Below are 21473 nucleotides of genomic sequence, written 5' to 3'. Positions count from 1 at the left end.
ATACTAAGATTGCACCCTGGATAACGAATGGTCTTCTTAAGTCGATACAAACGAAGAATAAATTATTCAAGGACGTTAAAAGAGATCCGAACAATCCTGATCTCAGGTCGCACTACAATAGGTACAGGAATAGACTCAATTCAATTATAAAGAAGATGAAATATATTTATTACTCTGAGAAAATAGGATCGAACTGTGATGATAATAGGAAATTGTGGGCAGTAGTAGAGGAGCTCACAGGCACCAAGAGAGTAAATCGAGGGGTCACTTCGTTGAAGAATGAGGCAGGTGAAATTTTGACTGAGAAAGATTATATTGCTGATGAGTTCGTAAAGAGGTTTACTAATTTGGGAAGAAATCTCGCTCAAAAAATCAGGCAACCCTTAGAATATAAATCGGACCGTCCCACTGTTTCCAATACTTTTGTTCTGCTGCAAACTGATGAGGTCGAGGTTGAGGGCCTTATAAGGGGTCTGAAGGAGAAGAAGTCCGTTGGCCCAGACGGGTTTCGATCGGAGACACTGAAGTGTATGTCTGACTATATATCAAAGCCTCTGACTCACATTTTGAATTTGTGCTTGAGAAATGGTTTGTGGCCGACAGCCTTCAAAGATTCCATAATCATACCATTGCACAAGGGGGGTGATAAAAATGAAGTCGGCAACTATAGGCCGATCTCACTGGTAACCAATTTGTCCAAGATCTTCGAGAAGCTTCTCAAACGTAGAATATCATCATATGTCACCAGATACGGGATGCTATCTGACAAGCAATTTGGTTTCAGAGAGAAAACATCAACTGAGGATGCAATATTGGCCCTAACAAAAAAGATTAACGCTGCCGTGGACAGAAATAAGGCTAGTTTGTGCATGTTCTTAGATCTGTCGAAGGCATTCGACACGGTCAGTCATCGTTTGCTTCTGCAGACATTGGAGGATATGGGCTTCAGGGGGGGACCACTTAAGCTCCTACAGAGCTATCTTTCGGGTAGGCATCAGAGTGTTAGGGTGAACGATGTGCTCAGTGAGTCTAAAGACATTGAGTATGGTGTACCTCAGGGCAGTGTTCTTGGTCCCCTGTTGTTTGTCTTGTACTTGAATGGATTGTTCTCACTGAGGGGTTGCGGAGATATTGTGGGTTTCGCTGATGACATAGCCATATTTGTCGAGGATGAGAGTTGGATTTCTCTCGGTGAAAAAGCACAAGAGTGCTTCAAAGTCATAAAACGGTGGTTGAGTGAGAGACTACTGACGGTGAACCTGGAGAAGACTAAATATATGACTTTTACGGCTGATAGATCTATCACCCCTCCCTTTCAGACCCTAGAAATTGTTGATGAGGACCAACCCTGTACTATTCAGCCAGTGGATGCAATGAAATATCTGGGCGTCTACATCGACCGTCATTTGAGATGGGATTTCCACAGTTGTTACATTGTCAGGAAGCTGCAAACACTTCTATACAGGTTCAGATGTATTGAGGAAGTACTTCCATCTCATCTTCTGAGAACCTTGTACGTGGCTCTGGTGGAACCTCATCTACGTTATGGTATCCTGGGATGGGGTGCATTGGTTGAGACACATCTTCATCCGGTGGAGGTAATGCAGAGGAGATTTTTAAGACTGATCTCTTCGAAGGGCCATCTTTACCCCTCCGACCTGTTGTATGCTGAAACCCGGATTCTTGACGTGAGGCAGCTGTATTTTCTCAAGGTTGCTTTGAGGTTCTTCTCCTCTATATCCCAAGCTGAGTTGCCCCCACATAACTATAACACCCGTCAGGCTGGAAATTATGTTGTGCCCTTTATGTCTAAGTCATTCGGACGGCGATCCTTCTGTTATGTTGCACCAATGGTAATGAATTCCATCCCTGCATATATCAGGGATTTGAACAACTTCAACCGATTCAAAAAACATCTACTCGTGTATATTCAAATTTCGCCTCGTAGAATGTGCCGAAGAATTACGGAGGGAGGTGCAGACTTATAGTTAAAGAAATTTCTTATGAGAGCTGTTTCCCGGAATGCAGTGTTTTGTTTTCATTATGAGTTGATTTCCCTTTTGTCTCTTCATTTTTTGTTTTGTTCATAATATTGTTGTTTATATAATCTCGAAACAAGTATTTCTTTACTTATCGAGTATTTAATTATTCAATTGTATCGATAATGTTGTCAAGAGTATGATTGTAGAAAAAGTGAATAAATTATTATTATCATTATTATATTCTAAGGAGACTCGCTGAACCCTCTGTGGTTCTGCATGGCCCTGAATCCCTTGTCTCATAGATTGAATTCTACAGATTACGGATTTTCCATCAAGAGCGGCAGTAGAACTATGATGAAACTGAATCATCTCCTTTACATGGACGATTAGAAACTCTTCGCATCTACCAAAAAACAAATGCAACTGATGCTGAAAATGGTGGAAGGATTCTCGGAAGACTTCAAAATGAAGTTTGGATTAGAAAAATGTCGACTGCTGAACATACTGAGAGGTGAAATAGAAGATGGTACGTTCTAACTCAAGGATGGTGCAGAAATTCAAGCATTAAAGGAAGGAGACACATACAAGTATCTAGGCATAAAACAGGCAAGAAAAATCAATCAGAGCCAGATGAAGAAAGAATTAACGGAGAAGTCCACCCGAAGATTGAGAAGGATAATGAGAACTGGTCTCAACAGCAAGAATCTGATAAAAGCGATTAACACCTACGCTTGCTCGGCGCTGAGCTATTCATTCGGTATCATTTCTTGGACGACCACCGATTTAGCAGCTTTACAGAGAAAAATAAGGACGATGCTGAATAAACACAATAAACATAACCCCAAAAGCTCAATAGAACGGACAGAGCTGCCACGACATCTTGGGGGTAGAGGAATTGCTGATTTGTCCAACCGTATGTCCCTGGAAATTGAAGAACTTCGAAAATATTTCTTGAGCAAGGCAGCTTCGTCAGAACTCCATCGAGTAGTTTGTGTTGCTGATACTTCCACACCGTTAAAGCTACACCAGCATCACTTGGAAACCGTCGAACACTCTGCAGAAAGTAAAATGCAGAAACTGATTGGCAAACCTTTGCATGGGAGGCACCAGAACGAGGTTAACCATGATTACGTCGACATATCTGCATCGAACTACTGGTTGACTTCCGGAAGGTTGTTTCCTGAGACAGAGGGCTTCATGCTCGCCATCCAGGATCAGGTGGTTCCAACAACAAATTACATTAAATATATCGCCAAGGATGCCTCAGTGGCGGACGATAGCTTCGAAAAAGGTTCATTATTACAATTACCATCCAGATGCTGTATTGCAAAATGAACATCACAAGCTCTACTGGGATCGCAGGGTTCTCACAGACTGGAAAATAACCCACAATAGACCAGACCTCATATTGCTCAATAAGGATTAGGACAGAGCAATATTCATCGACGTGGCAATTCCAAATAATAACAATCTTCTAGTTAGGCACACTGAAAAAATTTCAAAATACAGAGATCTCGAGGAACAAACCAGAAGACAGTGGAAGCTGAAAGATATCAAGACCATCCCTATTGTCATTTCATCTACAGGCCTGATACCGAAGAAACTACTAGAGAACTTGAGGAAACTTCAGTTGGACGAAAATATCTATAGAGTATAGAGTATAGAGAGTGAACTGTACGCAAGTACATGAGGAATGCAGAGGAACACCGTCTGCTCCGACAGGAAGTGCGGGTGGAGCAGGAATCCAACCAACAGCAGGGAGCCGTTGAGCGACCCGAACCCTACCACCACCACGAGCCCGAAAACCTCAAAAGGGCTCCAACATAGCTTAATCCCTTTGATATCTGAGATATCTGGAATAAGTGAATTTTCCTCTGGAGAGGAGTGTGAAAGCCGCAATGCTAAAGTCATATTTATTTCTCCTTTAAGACATCACATAAATGTATAGGAATAGTCATAGAGAGAAGAAAAAAAATATTGAAACAATAAAAACATAATGTAAACACAAAGATAAAACAGTTACCAATATAGAAAAAAACAGACTTTGAAAAAGAATCAAACGATATATTTATCAAAAAACTCTTGAACACTATGAAATCATCCTTCAATCAACACCGATTTTACCTCCTTTAAACTGTTGTTCACCAATTCTCTTAAAACGCTTAGGAAAGTGATTATATAGTTTAATTCCAGTGAAGGTAGATGACAACTCATACTTTTTGGTATTGTGTTTGGGAATACATATAATATCATAATGCCAATATTATAACTATGAAACTCGGTACATGTTTTAAAATTTTTCAAATTCTGGTGAACATAAATAAGACAATTTAAAATGTATATTGAAGGGAATGTTGGAATTTTATTTTTCTTGAATACAGGGCGACATGAGCCTCGAGGTCTCAGAGTGAAAATATAACGAAGTACTCTCTTCTGTGCAATTAATGCACGCCCACCATCTGGGGATGAACCCCATAAAACTAGTGATGCCCACGAGAGTCTCGTTTTCGAGAGTCTCGTTTCGTCTCAAAAACGAAACTCGAGACGAGACCTGATATTCCATGTACGAGACGTGACTTTTCTCGGTCTCGTGTCGAGTCTCGAGAGTCTCGTAGTGGTCTCGTAGTCTCGTGAATAATTCGGACGATCGAAGACTCAGAGGAGTATTGCTTTCGAATTTGAAAACTTTGGAATCATTTCGGGTGCAGAAGTTTCATTAACAAAAAAATCGAGATCGGGAATGATTGATTGAAATTCAAAAGCATCAATCGACTGTAGAAGAGTTTATTTAAACATTTCATATATGAAAATACGAATATTACGTTCAAATTTCAAATTATGGGAACATATTTATATGCGTTCGTAATTTATATAAATGATAGATATTGGTATTCTCACACCCTTGGCCTTTTTTGTCTCATCATTCCTGATAATGGAAAATGAGCCCGATATAAATTATGTATATTCAGCCCCAAAGATTATACAGTTAGGAAGATGGGAACCGATACTGCACCGATATGAGTGATAGGCACGGTTTATGTATTTATTTATTTATTTATTTCTACACATACACCTAAGAAGGTAATCACATATGCAGAACAACACAAAAACACTTTCAACTACTTAACCTAGAAGGACAATCTTCTCACATTTCCCAAACTAGTATTGAACAAATCCAAGTCAAATTTTTCAATCAACTCATTGCATATAAGCATAATTTTATTAATAGGAGATGAACTACCTGGCGTTACATGAGAAGTTTCCCTATTTCTAAGCCTCAGATATAAATTAGGTACTTTAAATTTGACAAGATCAACAAAATTACAGTCTTGAAATGTTAAATAATTTAATATCTTGAAAATGAAAAGAACTGCGTTACACTTGCGTCTGTTGATCAATGTGCACATAACGAAGTCTTCCAACATTGAAATATATGACTTCATGAAAGGATACTCATTGTATTTTTTGCAGGTATAAATATCGAAAAAATCTTTTCTGAGCTTTTTCAATCATGCCAACATGACTGATGAGTTGTTTATCTTACATACTCAAGTTTTATTTGATGCTATACTTCCTTGCTGAGAGAAGAAAACATATGTTCTTCTACCATCATCGAAAAAATAAATTAACATTGGGGGCACGACGAGGGGTAGGCTTAATTTTGTTTTTATATATACATGAAGTTTATTGTGCAGAACCGGATCCGATGATATGTTCCCAATAAGTCGAGAACCGGGGTTGTATATATTTATATTTTGCTTTAAGGCCGGGATCCAGCGGCGTTGCACGATCTGTATGGATTCCTGGTAACAAGGATTTAAAATTTGCTGACGAAGATTTATTATGTGATAACGGTATTGCAGCTGTGATTTGCCGTACCAGATAAAACTCAATGTCAATATTGAATCATTATGTTATTTCTCAATGAATAATCGTCTGAGTTGAATTCAAAAATGACAAACACCATAGGCTCCTAAATTTTCAACATATTCTGAGAAAATAATTTATGTTTTTTACATACTCAAGTCGTTTCAAAATCGACTTGAGGTTGATTAATTAATGAAGTGGAATATTGAGGAATGAAATCAGATTCATTTGCCAGAAAAAATATATAAATTGTGAAAATGTGGCATATTCAATGCTTTTCGTATTTAAATTCAAATTCATCTCGCATAAAGATATTCATTTTTTTTTCGGATGAATTGAAATGTTAACAACCTCATTTTTAAATATCTATTTAAATAAAAGAGAATCTATGAATATTATGTGAGCATATCATGTTCAAACGACGACAATTTGGATAATCCTTTTTTGTTGTTGTGTTCATTATTGTCAGTACGAGGTTCATCTAAAGGGATATTTCAGAAGAAGTCCGCTTTCCTTTTTCCTCGAACACATCGAGCAATCATAGAGTATATTAGTAATAATAGTGTCTTCATTGAGGAAAAATGCACCAAGGATGACGTCTAGCATGAGCTACCCCACTCAACCCCTGACATGAGGATTTTGACAATTGCCAGAACTAATTCTCGAACACATATTTGTCAAGGTTTCACGGAATTGAGTAATAAGGAAAAAAAATTCCGTGAAGAAGAAATCGAGGATGGGTTGTCAAACTTTTTTCATTCACCATTCGTGTGAAGCCGGGAAGGGAAGCTAGTATTCAATAAAAGCTGTCCAAGTGTGAATTCAAATACAGAATGAAAATCGAAGATGAACCTCCTCATATTCGATCTTTTCAAATCTGTACATGATCGTTCGAAGTCGAAATCAGTCACTTTGCAATCTTTCATTCGAAAAACGATGCGACATTTTGGATTCATATGGTTCTAATTATTGTCCATCTTGAAGTACCTACTATGTAGGGTGTAGACACACTGTATTTTATATATTTGTTAACAGATGAGATATTTCTTAGGAAGCATGGAAAAATGTTCTTGTGAAAAATGAAAATTTTTTTTCTCAGGTTACATTTATTTTTTCTTATGCATTTCATATAGGTGATTGTAAATGTTATACTTTTATACATGTCATTACTATATATGTAATTACATTCGAAGAATTTCTACAAAATCGGGATATTTTAGGACCAGAAAAAAGAGGGGTTAAACATTAGTTTCGAATATTGGTACAATTGGAAAATAGTTATGTATACTTAATAATACTCGGGCAAGCTCGAAGTACTGATAAATATTGGGCTTCAAGTTCAATCTCGTCCACACTTTCTATTACACAAAACATAAATTATCGAAGGAGATTCAAAACTCATGAAAAATTATTTGAGAAAATAGATTTCACGATTTCAGCTTGGCTTTTTTAAAAATTATTGTTTATATAAAACGAATTGCTATTTAATTGTTCATTTCCAAAAGGAAAATGCTATATCGGCAATATCAATAAAAACAAAGATTTTGTTTCTGTCCATCTAGCTCTCTGGTTTTCTTCAGTGGAATTAAGTTTAAACTCAAATCTACTGATGAAATTAATTCCGATAAAAACATTCATTACAGTGTTTCGAACTGTTTGTGAAAAATGGTCACTGATTGAAGGCCTTCACATTACCAAGAATAATCCGAGAATGAAACAAGAAAACACAGAAGGTCTAAAGCTTATCCAAATACCTCTTATTATCGAAATATATAATATGAGAAAACACTTTATTCATTTCCATGCAGTTTTTTTAGAAATAACGTTGTCCTTGTTTCATCTCAGTACAAGTTCTCATCACCCTATTGACCTAACCAACCATCTTCCCTAGTCCTATATGTCAAAATGGTAAGGCCACCCTTGTGAGATATCTCTGGACACTCCCGATGAAACTCAGAACGTCGTCACCGTTTTTGCTTAAGGAAGTCTTGCATTTGGCTTAGCCACCGTTGATGTTCAACTTTCAAATTCGGGTTGGTTTTTTTCGGCTACAACTTCGTCTTTGTTGCATATCAGTGATACAATCTATCTTCTTATTTGTTTGAGAAGTTGAACTTACCTGCTTGCAGTCTGTTTTTCAAATAGGACTTTTTGCGAACCCATTTATATAAAATTCATTGTAAAAAATATTTGATTCATTATTTTTTTTTCTTTCATTTTGATTGACAATCAATCTTTTCAAAATTCTGCATTTTTAGTGTTTACTACAATAACATTATCGAAGTGTCTGGCAATGAATTAGCAGTTTTCAAAGAAAAACATTTTTTTTTCTCAAAAACTTTCACGGCCCAAAACCAGTTCGAGAGAAACATCTCTTCATTGTTTGCTTGTTAAAAATACGACTAATGAACAATTCACCGACCTGCAAATTGATATTTCCCGCGAAATCAAATCTTTCAATTCCATCTACATATGCAAGTTTTCCTTCTGAAAAGTACATTCCAAATATACACGATACTTTCATTTTCCAAGTTTATTTTTGATTTAATATTCACAGATATTTATATGACCGAGCTATCTCATCTTATTTTTCACATTCATGATGTAAAAGAATATTAGAATGACTTGCATTTTAAATTTAAAAAATATCACCAATATGAACCTACATTCCGCCTTTTGCAGAGTAACCTGACCATACTTTTCCGGTGAAGTGAAATGTCCATTTCAATATTCGCTCTAGCCTGATGAGCGATCGAAGGTAGTAGTACGTTACTATGTACTACCTATGTAGCGAGCTCCTGGCAAAGTTAGTTAATAAAGTTACAAGAGAAAAGCGCTGAGATTGAAATCGATAATATATCGGACTGGAGGATTGTTGTATTGTATTTCACATAATTTGTGAAAAAATTCGTCCAATTACCATACTGGCACTCACTCGTGATCGAACAGACGAGTTGAAATCCATAGTAAAATTCACAATAAAACGGTTTTCGTTGGAACCAGAGTTCATACAAACGAATGTCGTTAATCTATCAGATGGAATTTCGCAGGAAGTAAACAAGAAGTTACTTGAATTCAAACGTAAACTATATCTGATGTAGTATATCATATGGAAAGGAACAATGAATCTGATATGAATGAGCACGAGCATAAATAATGAATTACTCATTAAAAATGGGAAAGTTCTGCGAAAAATCCTTCCACATGAACAGGAACAAGGAAGCAGCTATGTTTGTGTATGTATTCAATTTGCAAAAAACAGCAAACGAAACAATAAGCAATATGAGCAATCGTGAATAACGATGACCTATTTAAAAAAAAGGGTTTACCATCATTCACAATCTAGCGATTTTCATACATTTCCGAGAGTTGGTTTTCAATAAGAACGTTCAGACTAGTTAGGTACTCATTTATTTCTTATACACAGACTACAATCATTTAATGTATCATTACTATCGAAAGAGTGAAATATTCACCACCCAAAAATTACAGAACTTCATACCAGATCGTATAGCCACTTATGTGTATAGTTGTATCAATTCATAATTGACACATGATATGCCAAGTATCAAAATAATAACAATTACATACAGAACTAACTTAAGATTTTGTTTTTTATAATTTTGAAATCAATGAAAAGAAATTATTTACTACATTTCCCAGTTCCTCTTGTGTAGCCTCTTGTATGGCACCTAGAACTTCTTTTTCTTCTTCTAGGAACCTTCGTACAGAAGCAGTTTACGAGGTATTCAACTTCAATAGTACTTCCTGAAGTACTGGGAATGATTCTAACCGAAGACAAATCCGAACCTTGTGGGACGAGTTTTCTGAATTGCTGTTTTAAATAAACCATTGCTGGACATCCAGTTTCATAGGCTCCTGTATTTTCAGTAAATACACCAATCCACCTATGGGGATTTCTTCCTAATCTTACTTCTGGCCTTACGCCAATGAATGTGTATCCTGGAGGTGTCGAATCCTTTATGATGTCGGCTGCCTTCTGTTCATCCTGGGGTGTGACATTTTCTGTGCAAGGTAGAAGGTTCAACATATCGACTGAAGGTGCAACAAGGAATATACCAAAGATATAAGGAAAGATCATCTGCAACAATTAAAGAAAATAATTTTTGGCAAAAATAATTAAAGTTTCTATTGGAATATAGATGAATGGCTCTGAGTTTTCAATCTCTTCATTCCTTTTAATTTAACAGCACACTAAATGGAAGAAATAATTTCAACTTACATTGTCTCTTGAATAAGGCACTATATATTGAAATATGTATGTAATTACTTTTTCTGAGAGAGCAAAGGGTAAGAACTGCAAGAACATTCCCGATTCATGCGTATTTATTTATTCTGAAATTATCCCCACTTTCATACAATACCTTGTTTAAAAAATAATTCAAGCTATAATGGGCTCAAATTATTTAGTTATCTTTTATTTTCTTCGATTAGTTTGAATCATAATAAAATGATGTCTCATCACGAGTTGTATATATACATACATATTAAAGAACGTACTTCAACTGTCGGTTATTTTTCATCAGATGAATAATATTATAGGAAAGTATTTGAATAATATTATCTTCTGCGAAAAATCAGGAACGTTGTGAAATAGTTTGCAATTTGAAATGATGTTTGATTTTAGACGTTTAATAAATTGAGAAATCGGTTTAGAAGGCATACTGAAGGGGAATCCACCGAAGTCACATTTTACACGACTTCGTGGAGAATTCCGATAGATACCTCGATATAACAGCTTTGAAAATCACTCTAAAACACTGAAGAAAATCCTCCTGTGAATTATAAAATAGCAATTTCATTGTTATTACTATTAACCTCAGAGGATTTTGATAAGTCTTGATTTTACGATTCGTTCATAAGAGCAGAAAAAATAAGATTTCTTCGTGATTTTTCCTTTTTTGTGAGCCTCAAACACACAATGTGAATGGCATCCTAGAACGGATGGGAAAAAAATTAACAATTTTTTTGGGTTACCAACAATAGGTCGGTTAAATTAACTTTATTTTCTTTGTCAATTTCTTGGATAATGATGATGGTTTAGAAAATAAATGCATACTTTTGCATACTTTTCATCAACATGTTGGAACTTCAACTTCCGACAAATTATCGAGATAAATCATTTCACAAATTAAGAACGTACCTACCTTAATTGATCGAAAACTGATAATTCGGAATTCTGCAAAATATAGAAGATCATGAGACTCAATTCGAATTAAAGTTTCCTCTCTCGAATTGAGCATTATCGAAGATATATTGGTTTGTTATAAACGTAGAGTCAAATAGCCAATCAGATGAACTATTTATTAAAAAAATGCTTTACCATAATTTGCAATCTAGTGATTTTCATTCATTTCCGAGAGTGGGTTTTTAATGAAAAACGTTCAGACTAACTACTCATTTATTTCTTATCCACAGACTACAATCATTTCAAATATCATTACAATCAAAAAAATTCAATATTCACCACACAAAAATTACAGAACTTCATACCAGATCATATAGCCCAATAAAATAGTTGTGTCATTTCCTTGATAATTATCATATAATTTATTGTATATCTATTATTTTTGCATATTAGCAACATAATAACAATAAGACTATTGTCGAAAAACATACAGAACTAACTTGAGATTTTGTGTTATAATTTTGAACTCAAATGAAAAATAATTATTCACTAAATTTCCCCTGTGTAGCTTCTTGTGTGGCACCTAGAACTTCTTTTTCTTCTGGGAACTTTCGTACAGAAGCAGTTTACCAGGTATTCAACTTCAATAGTACTTCCTGAAGTACTGGGAATGATTCTAACCGAAGACAAATCCGAACCTTGTGGGACGAGTTTTTTAAATTGCTGTTTTAAATAAACCATTGCTGGACATCCAGTTTCATAGGCTCCTGTATTTTCAGTAAATAATCCAATCCACCTATGAGGATTTTTTCCTAACCTTACTTCTGGTCTTACGCCAATAAATGTGTATCCTGGAGGTGTCGAATTCTTTATGACATCGGCTGCCTTTTGTTCATCCTGGGGTGTGACGTTTTCCGTACAGGGAAGAAGATTCATCATCTTCACTAGCGATGAAAAACAATCAGGCAATGATATTTGAAATGATTATCTGCAACAACGGAAGAAAATTCGTAAAATAAATAAACTTATCAATTGGAAATAGGATGATTAGCTCTTCTGAGTTCAAGCCTTCTATTAATAGTAACTTGAATTCCACAGTAAACTAATTCACATTAGTTGTAATAAGAAAATTAATTTTAACTTACACTTTGTCGTGGATAAGGCAGTATAAACAAGGGCTTCTTCTGCGATAGCAGAAGTGTAGGAACTGCAGTGACATTCCCGCATCATGCAATTTATTCAATTTGGAATTAGCCCCACTTGTCACACAACTACATTTTTTATAAATAATTGAAGCTAAAATGGACTCAAATGACTTAGATATCTTCTATTTTCTTCGAATTGCGTGGTTTATCATGATATTATTCATGTCTCATAATGAATTGTATACATATTGAATTACCTACTTCAGCTGTCGATTATTTTCATCAGATGAATCATACTATTATCATCTGAAAAATCGGAAATGTTACGGTGAAGTAAATTATTGGAATTTGAATTGATGTTTTATTATTAACATTCAATGATTTCATACATCTGTTGAGAACTCATGCTCAACAAAAATCCATCGAAGTCACATTCCCAACGAATTCATAACTGCCCTGAAAATAAGTCACTAGTCACTCAAATTCACTGACGAACATCCTCCTGTAAATTATACAACAGTAATTTCATCGTTATTTCTACTATGAGCCCAGAGAGTAATATATGTCTTAACGTCACCATTTGAAAAAATTGAAATTTCATTAGGATGAACAAAACTGGAGTTCTTCGTTGTTCATACTTCTTTGATCTTCAATGTCACAAACACACAATGTGAAGAAAAATTATAAATTTTTTGGGTTACCAACAAGAAAGATTTTTTTATTTGTCAATATCTTGGATGTGTAAGAAGTTTGATATCAGACACCCTATCGAGATAAATCATACTGATCAAAATAGATCAAGAACTGAGAATTCGGAATTCTGCGAAATATTGAGGATTCTAATAATCAATTCGAATACATATTCAATTAATTCAAAATTTTCCTAATCAGTCACCTGTTCATGTTCCTAATTCGAAAATAAATAAATAAACAAATATGAAAAATCGCCTGAGGCACAAGTCATGATGAAGGAAATGGAAAAACATTTTTTAAAATAATATGTAAACGATTATTCGCTCTAACTCTCTTCTTTGAATGAAATCGTTATCTCATTGTCTCCGTGTAGCACTCTGGTTCCGAACTGACTTTGCTCTGTACTGATTTATTCAATAATAAGTAAATCTATTTCAAGAGGAGAAAGAATTGCCATTCATTCCAGCGAAAAATGGATTTCCATGCACACTAAAAAATATAGGTTAGCTTTCATTTAGTGCTCTCAATTATGATTTCATCATAATTAATACAAATTGAGTACAGAGAATTGATCAAAAAGAGCTAGGTTCGCTTTTTCCAGGTGAATTCGGAACACAATCTCTTTAGCATATTATCTATATCCTCACAACATCTATCGGGATATCGAATTTTGAGATCAACATTATGATGAAAATTATATCAGAAAAGTTTCGATCACTCTTTCAAAAAAAAAAATATATATATATATATATTATATATATTAGATATTTTTCGAATTTATAAAACTGGTAGATCGGTTAAGTACTATTAAAATTAGTTTGTTAGTTTCCAAAAACGTCAGACGTGGAATGAGCTCTGAAAAGGGGCAAATATGTATGCTCTGGAACTTTGATATTGCAAACCAGATTGAATATGGAATGACATTACCTATTTGATTATCCACCAAGTATTCATAATATGTCTATCACCAAGAATTTCACTTCCACAAATGGATTACAGACGTTTATCGAAGCAATTTTCTTTTAATATTTTACGTTCTTATCAACATTGACAGATTATTCCTACTTGCTCAGAATGTTTTTACGAATATATTTAACAGTAGCTGCAATGAAAATATTGAAAATTCAGTATCTACTATTCATGCTATGACATGCTGAAAATTCAAAAGCATAAAATACATTATTTTTGAGTAGTTATCATGTTTATCAGACAAAAATACTTCCTGAATGAATTGTTGATTATGAATTCTATTTGACGTAATTAAATGATATTTCAACTATGGGTATACCAAAGCGGAAAATTTTAGCGAGAAAAATCTAAAAATAATTCGAAAGTTTTCTGAAGTAGGTATATCACGTTCATTGAATTCAAACCAAATTCAATCAGCTAGAGATTCTTTAAAAATGTTTACATTATTATTTCGTGAATACGATAAGAATATTTATAAATAATCGAAGCTCACTGCACGGAGAGCGTTGCTTGGACGTTGCCAGATTGATGGTATTGATTCCTTGGGAATTCGACTCGACATACAGATAGCGATGTTGGAGACGCCTATCAGCGGACCGAGGAACTAAAACTATATAAAAAGTAGATAAATGGCGACCGAGCGAGTTCCGACCTAAATTTCGGAAAATGAGTGAAATATCTAAGTTCACACTCAGCTAGCCATATACACGCGAAAAAAGTAGAGATCCGAAAATGGATCTCACACTGCTAAACGGATCTCGGTCTACTTAAAAAACTTCATAAACGGATATATATATATATATATATATATATATATATATATATATATATATATATATATATATATATAAAATATAATATATAAATATTTTATTCAATATAATGTACATCATGTTTGTATTTGTTTTACCATGAATAAATAAATAAACATATCTCCGAATACCCGCGCTGCCTGAATATCTGGACTTAAATTGTATATTATAATTAAGCAGTAAATGAATTTTCAGCCATTACAAAACTCTTGCACCTACATCGTTGTAACAGCAACTTATACTCGCCGTGTTCCGCAAGAATGCGGTCTGACCACTTTCTTACGTTTTTTTGGTTCTGTAAACTAGTGTACTGCCAATTTTCAATCATTACAAAACTCTTATAGAGCATGTTGTAATTTTACATATTTCAAAGCGCGCCACTGCCAGGTATGCCACTACCTGATCTTGCGAGTGGGTGCTGACTCATAAACACCCTCAATACTAAAGCATATTTAATTATGGGCCATTACAAAACTCTTGCTGATTTTTGTCGCCAGCTCTCGGACTATGAGTCTGTACGGCGATTTGTCGAAAAATTCGTTCGAATAATCACAATTGAATAAACATTATGTGGAGGCTTACCTGATGTGGTCTACTAACAGAGGGTGGTGCACCCATGGTGTGGTGATACATCATATCATGCTTCAGCTGCTGTAACCCGCCCGGCCCCCCTGTGCCTTGATGTTTAATGTCAACTACTGCTAACGCTTCCGCCCTACTTATTAGGCCATCGTTCAATCCAGAAAATAAATCACCCTGAAAATTAAAATTGATAAAATTATAAATTTTGTTTTTTCAATATACCTAGTAGTGAAAAACAAATATTCAATATTTTGGGAGCTGATTAAAGATCTCAGAATGAGTTAGAAATCAGGTATAGTCATATAAACATGGGTCAGCAAATGAGCCGTTTTGGAGATTTAAGCCATACTCGGTTTTCAAATTAACTACTAGTGCCACCAAATAAGATATTCGATTTATTTTCATCTTTCAAATAGATGTCTTGTTCACTGAACTATCAATTGAAATTTTTGCAGTCGGTTCATTAAAAAAAATCACAGCTGTCATCAAACATTTGCTTTTCATATGACATTTACGTACTTTTACGTTTTTTGTTTTCATTTATGCTTTATCGTCGAAATAAATGAATAAAATAAATAAATCGTTACTTCGAATGCCCTTCTGATGCTCTCATCTGTGTGTTTTTCTCAAAAACGGATGGAATTATTAGCAAAAAACGAAAAAAATTCAATTTTAACGCCCTTTATCTTCTTCCACAGCAATATTTTACTGAGGTATATTTGGTCCTATCGCCATATTTTGATCCAAACAATCTGCCCTTAGCCTATGTCCCAATAGTTATGAATCACTCTGTATAAAACTTTCCACTTATTTTGAGGTCTAGAATCATCTCCCAAAATATTGAAATGTTGTTTTTTACACCCGGTAAAGCGCAAGACTAGGAAAATATACTCAAAACGAGCATTCAAAAAGCTAACGGGCTCAAGTAGAACATTGAATTCCCGAGGTCGATATCTTCTGCTCGTATAGTTCCTACTATACCATTCGGTAACTTTATAATTCAGATTTGATACAAACTATCAAGCAAGCGTTTCTGTATAGGTACAGCGTTTCTGTATAGGTACCCATTTTGCCGTTCAAATGTGAATCCGGAACTGATTGCTCACCGACTTGTAAATGTAGCGAACACAGTTAAAATCTCCCAATCGAAAGACATGGGGAAAAAATTAAGGAAATCGGCATCTATTGTAGATGTTATTTCTGATCCTTTAAATATGGATGATTAACATCTGCAATTAGATGCAAGAAATCTCGAAAAGCTGCTGGTTTCGACGGTATTTAATAGCCAGAATTCAGGAAACACTTGGGGTTAAAAACTTTATCTTGGCTATTATCGTTTTATGATATTTTGAATTCTGGTAATTTTCTAACTAAATTTTAAAAAGCAGAAGTGATTGCAATTTTGAAGCATGGTAAAAATACTTCGGATACGAATTTATATCTTCCTACAAGTTTAAAGTGTCCCTTTCAAAATTCTTGCGAGAATGATACAATTTAGGATTGAAACATATGTTTAGGATGTTTTATAAAATTGCTAGCCAGGTTTCAGAAAGAATAGAAATTGTTCTGATCAGGTACTGAACTTGACTACTTTTATTGAACAGGACTCAATTATAAGAAGAAAACAGGATCCGCATTTGTAGATCTATCATCAGCGTACGATACAGTGTGGAAAGATGGTTTAATTTTTAAACTTCACAGTTACTGTGGTAAAATGGTTCGTTTAATAGAAAATATATTATCTGATCGAAGACTTCGTGTTTTTGTTAACGATAAAAGCAGTAGTTTCAAAATTTAAAATAATGGACTTCCACAAGGATCGTTATCTCCCCTTCTTTTCAATTTATATTTATGTGATAAGTATCCCCGATATTCTTAGAAAAAATTATTTACGCCGATAATATTGCTCTTGCTTTTCGTCATTCTGATTTCGAAGTAATAGAAAATATTTCAAGCCTAGAAACCCTGAAAAATTATTTCCCTAATCCAAATAAAACAGAAGTTTTCTGTTTCCATTCCATTCCATCAGCAAAAATATGGAAAATTGAGAGTAACTTTCAATGATGATGTTTTACAACATAATTTCAATTCTAAATATCTCGGAAGAAAATTAGATTCTTCATTGAATTTTAAGGTTCATTTAAAAAGTTAACGATTAAAATTAAAATCGAGGAACAATATAGTTGGGTTTGAATCTCAATTTTACCTCAAGTTCTAAGAGTTCTGGGTTGGTGGAAACTTAGAACTCGAGGATTGAGATAGATAATGCGGATCACTTGATAAGGAACGTTTATTTCCTAATCTAACAAACTATATATATTAAAATTGTACAATGACGTCAAGACCACATAATCGAAATCGAATAACATTTTGCAAATTCAGTACATTTTTCTTTACTTGCAATATTGCTGCAGTTCGAAAGGAATGTTATATGTATATTAAAACAAACTATTGCAATCCTCTGTCTCGCCTGGCCTACTTACACATGAAATAAGTATTATGAAAGAGAGAATGATCTAAATAATTTCGAATGCAAATATTTGGTTGAATTGAGTTCATGATCTTTTGATATATATAATTTTGGACATTTATTGTACGTTGCGTACATATTCCCGGCGGCCATGGTGATGTGGTTGGGGTCTTGATTTGTTGGTTGTTATCATGCCTGGAGATGGTTGGATGGCAGGATGAACTGGTCCATTGCTCGCGTGAGCATTTGTTGTTTCTTATATTTTGAAAGTAAACAATAAGTAAAACAATGGAAATGATTATAACGACGTTCGTGCTGGAGTTTATCGCTGAATGAAAGTTATATTGTTTTCAACGGTAACTTGATTCGTCGTCGCCAAGGTCAGTTTGTTGTAACAGAGATTTGTTTATTTCTCCAGATGTTCAGGTATTCTTCTTCTTCGCTTGTGACAGGCAGTTTGCAGATTTTCGTGATTGTCCTATTTAAGTTAGGATTATCTTTGGTGCGTAAAGTTACCACCCGTACTAAACCATCGTTGCCGTGGTGCGTTTCAAGTACTTTTGCGAGAGGCCAGTTGTTTGGGTTGACGTGTTCTTGCTTTATTAAAACAATGTCTCCTAATTTCATGTTCTCTTCTCTTCTTGTCCATTTCGATCTATGTTGAAGGCGAGTCAGGTATTCGCTGGACCATTTCCTCCAAAAGTCTTTCTTTATCGCCTGGATAAGAGACCATCTATTTCGAAGACTCAATCTTTCATCTGATGGCTGTAATGATTCTGAAATCGCCTTGAGAGGGTGACAGATTAGGAAATGTCCTACTGTGATGACATCTATTTCCTCTGGATCTTCTGAGAGTGCTATTAGTGGGCGTGAATTCGGGCATGCTTCAATTTGACAGAGTAACGTTGATAGTTCTTCATATGTTTACCCTTAATAACCTGAGTTATGATCACTATTCTAATTGAATAAATATTCTTTATAGAGTGTACAAGACAAAAACAACTCAATTTCTGTTTGAAAATTGTATAGTTTTTGTTGGAGAAAAATGGTGTTACATATATGTAACGCTAATAGCTACAGTTACTGAGAAATAAAATAGATTTGCCAGTGAAATTTGCGTTACATATGTGTAACACTAGGTTATTATGGGTTAAAGTGTGACTGCCGATTGTTCATTTCAGATGATATTTGATGGACTTGACTCCAGCTTCCCAAAGACCTCCATGATGGGGAGATGCTGGAGCATTCCAGTGCCATCGCACGGTTTCGGTGGCAACTGCTTCTTTTATGGCTTGTTCGTCAATGGCATCTTTTGTTTCCTTGTCCAGGATTCTCTTGGCTTCTACGAAGTTTGTGCCGTTGTCTGACTACAAATCGGTACAGATTCCTCTGCGCGAGATAAATCTCCTGAAGGCAGCCATGACGGCTGTCGATGTAAGGTCCGTGACAGCTTCAATGTGGATTGCCTTCGTTGATAGACATATAAAGACTGCCATGTATCCTTTGTAGGATTTATATCCTCTTCCTCTGGAAAGTCTTATCTGTATCGGTCCAGCATAATACACACCAGTGTGGGTGAATGAATGCGACGGAGCTACTCTGGGCAATGGCAGCGATCCCATTAATTGGTTTCTTGTCTCTGCTCGGAATCATGTACATACAACACATTGCCGGATTATCTGCTTAACTTTGTTCTTCGCTCGAATTATCTAATAATTTTGTCGAATATAATTCAAAGTGGCTTGGTTTCCTCCATGCAAGGTTCGATGATGAGTGTTTCTTATTATGAGGTTAGTAATGTGGCTCCTTGTGGGTAGTATAATTGGATGTCTTTGGCTATATTCTAGGGGTGCGTTATGTATTATCCCATCTTTTCTGAGTAAGCCTTCGTGATCTATGTATGGGTTAAGACTTTTCAGGTGGATGGACTTCTACAGGTGCTGTGAGTGAATTATTGGATTTAATTAATCCATATTTGAGGGCGCAATGTGGGAAAATTGAAACCGAAGAGTTGAAGGATTCGGTCAATCGTCTCCAACTCTCCTCTTTCAATTTATTGTTGGTAGCATTAATAGCTCTGCTGGTAATAACCCCATCAGCTGCTACAAATTCTACCAAACGCATGGCCTTTCTTCAGTCTTTGGTTTTGATTTAGGCTGAAAAGGTCATTGCCTTCAGAACTTGAAATTAATGAAAACTGAATATCTATAACAACGGCGCTTTTATTTGAAGGTACTTACGGTTGAGGAATTCATTTTCAAGTATTGCGTGGTTCAGAATCTCGACCAACAATTATTGTGATGTATTTATTGCCGTATGCACCTTTCATTGAACGACGTTTAAGCATAGAATCTCTATGGGAAAAAAGACATTAAGGAATTAAGCTCGTTTAATGAAACGGTGCATACGGATATGTAGTCATACACACGATTAACCTTTTATACATAATCTTCAAATATTTACACTTTCTAGCATACTCCAATATCTCAAACACTAGAAATGAATTAATAATGTGAGGTCTTATATTAGTGTTCTGTGGTCTGAGCTGAGTGGATCCCTATCTATCCTTGCCTTGAGATAGATAACGTCAAACCATAATTGTGAAATGCAAACCATAGATAGATAACTACAAGGATAGATAGGCAGACAAACTGGAGATAGCGATCTATCCCTTATCTTGGATAGGTTATTGAAAACGGCCGTAAGGGTGTTTCGAGTATTTTTCAATGCAAAATTCCAATGAGAGTCAAATTGTATTAAAGCTCTATATATTTCGTCAACTATCGTTGACTTCTTTAGGAGCAATTGGAAAATACGACTAGTATCCTATAACTTCAATCTATATATATATATATATATATATTTTTTTTTTCCACCTCTCACGGGTTAGGCTATTGAGAGTGCCGGATCATTTTGACCAAGGCACTTCTCAGTTGCTCGTAAGGAACCTGCGTACGATTCGTGTGGTCCATAAGATAACCTCCTTCTGTGCATCGCCGATTACGCTCTCATCGAGTCCGAGCTTCCTTGTGTTCTCCAGCAAATGTGTTTCGACCAAGCCATTAGTTGTGATGACGAGTGGAAGGATTGTCGAGTAGGTAAGTCCATAAATTTCTTTTAGTTCGAAAGACAGATCATGATACTTTATGATCTTCTCGGTATATGCTCTCTCAATATTGTCATCAGCTGGGATGGTGACATCAGCTATAATTAATTTCTTTGATTTCTTTTCGAAGAGAACAATGTCGGGCCGATTATGTGGGATGGATCTGTCTGTAATGAGTGGATGGTCCCAGTAAAGCTTCACCTCTTCGTTCTCCAGGATCTCTTTTGGTTAGTATTCGTATATCGGCCGTGTTGTTTCGAGCAATCCATGTTTTTTGGCAATTGCTTGATGGTATGCTTCTGCCATGGCGTTGTGGCGGTCAGTGTATTCTCTAGGTGTGAGGATAGAACAGGACGAGGTGACATGCTGGATTGTCTCAGGTGATTGTGAGCATTTGCGGCATTTATCTGTGGTCATATTTTTCCCTATTATGTTTTTCAGGTATGCTCTGGTGGCCACAACCTGATCCTGTATGGCTGTTAATCTGCCTTCTGTTTCTGGGAAAAGGTAACCAGCTTTAAGGTATGTAAGTGATCGATCTCTATCTATTTTTCTATGTTTCAGGACTGTTGGAAATCTACCATGGAGTGCTCTGCCTTGCCATACCTCGGACAACTCCTGGATTGTGGGGGGTGCAGGTGGATCACTGTTCGATGACAAGTTGAATGTTGTTGTATTGTCATCTTCTGCAGATAGTG

The 21473-nt window shown here is 35.5% G+C and overlaps 1 protein-coding gene across 1 annotated transcript in view; it reads right to left on the bottom strand.

The window, feature by feature from the left end:
* The window catches only part of LOC123315534 (inhibitory POU protein), an 86048-nt gene extending 66757 nt beyond the window's left edge, over nt 1-19291 (bottom strand). Inside the window, exons 1-3 of the mRNA XM_044901302.1 lie at nt 19136-19291; nt 18932-19036; nt 15200-15373 (exon numbers count right to left, since the gene is read on the bottom strand). Of these exons, the coding sequence (XP_044757237.1) occupies nt 15200-15373; nt 18932-19036; nt 19136-19291 (435 nt within the window). The remainder of the gene's footprint in view (nt 1-15199; nt 15374-18931; nt 19037-19135) is intronic.
* Nucleotides 19292-21473: the final 2182 nt, after the last annotated feature.

This window comes from Coccinella septempunctata, chromosome 1 (genome assembly GCF_907165205.1).
Source record: "Coccinella septempunctata chromosome 1, icCocSept1.1, whole genome shotgun sequence".
In the NCBI taxonomy this organism is placed as follows: Eukaryota; Metazoa; Arthropoda; class Insecta; order Coleoptera; family Coccinellidae; genus Coccinella; species Coccinella septempunctata.
This window is presented reverse-complemented; position numbering and strand designations above follow the sequence as displayed.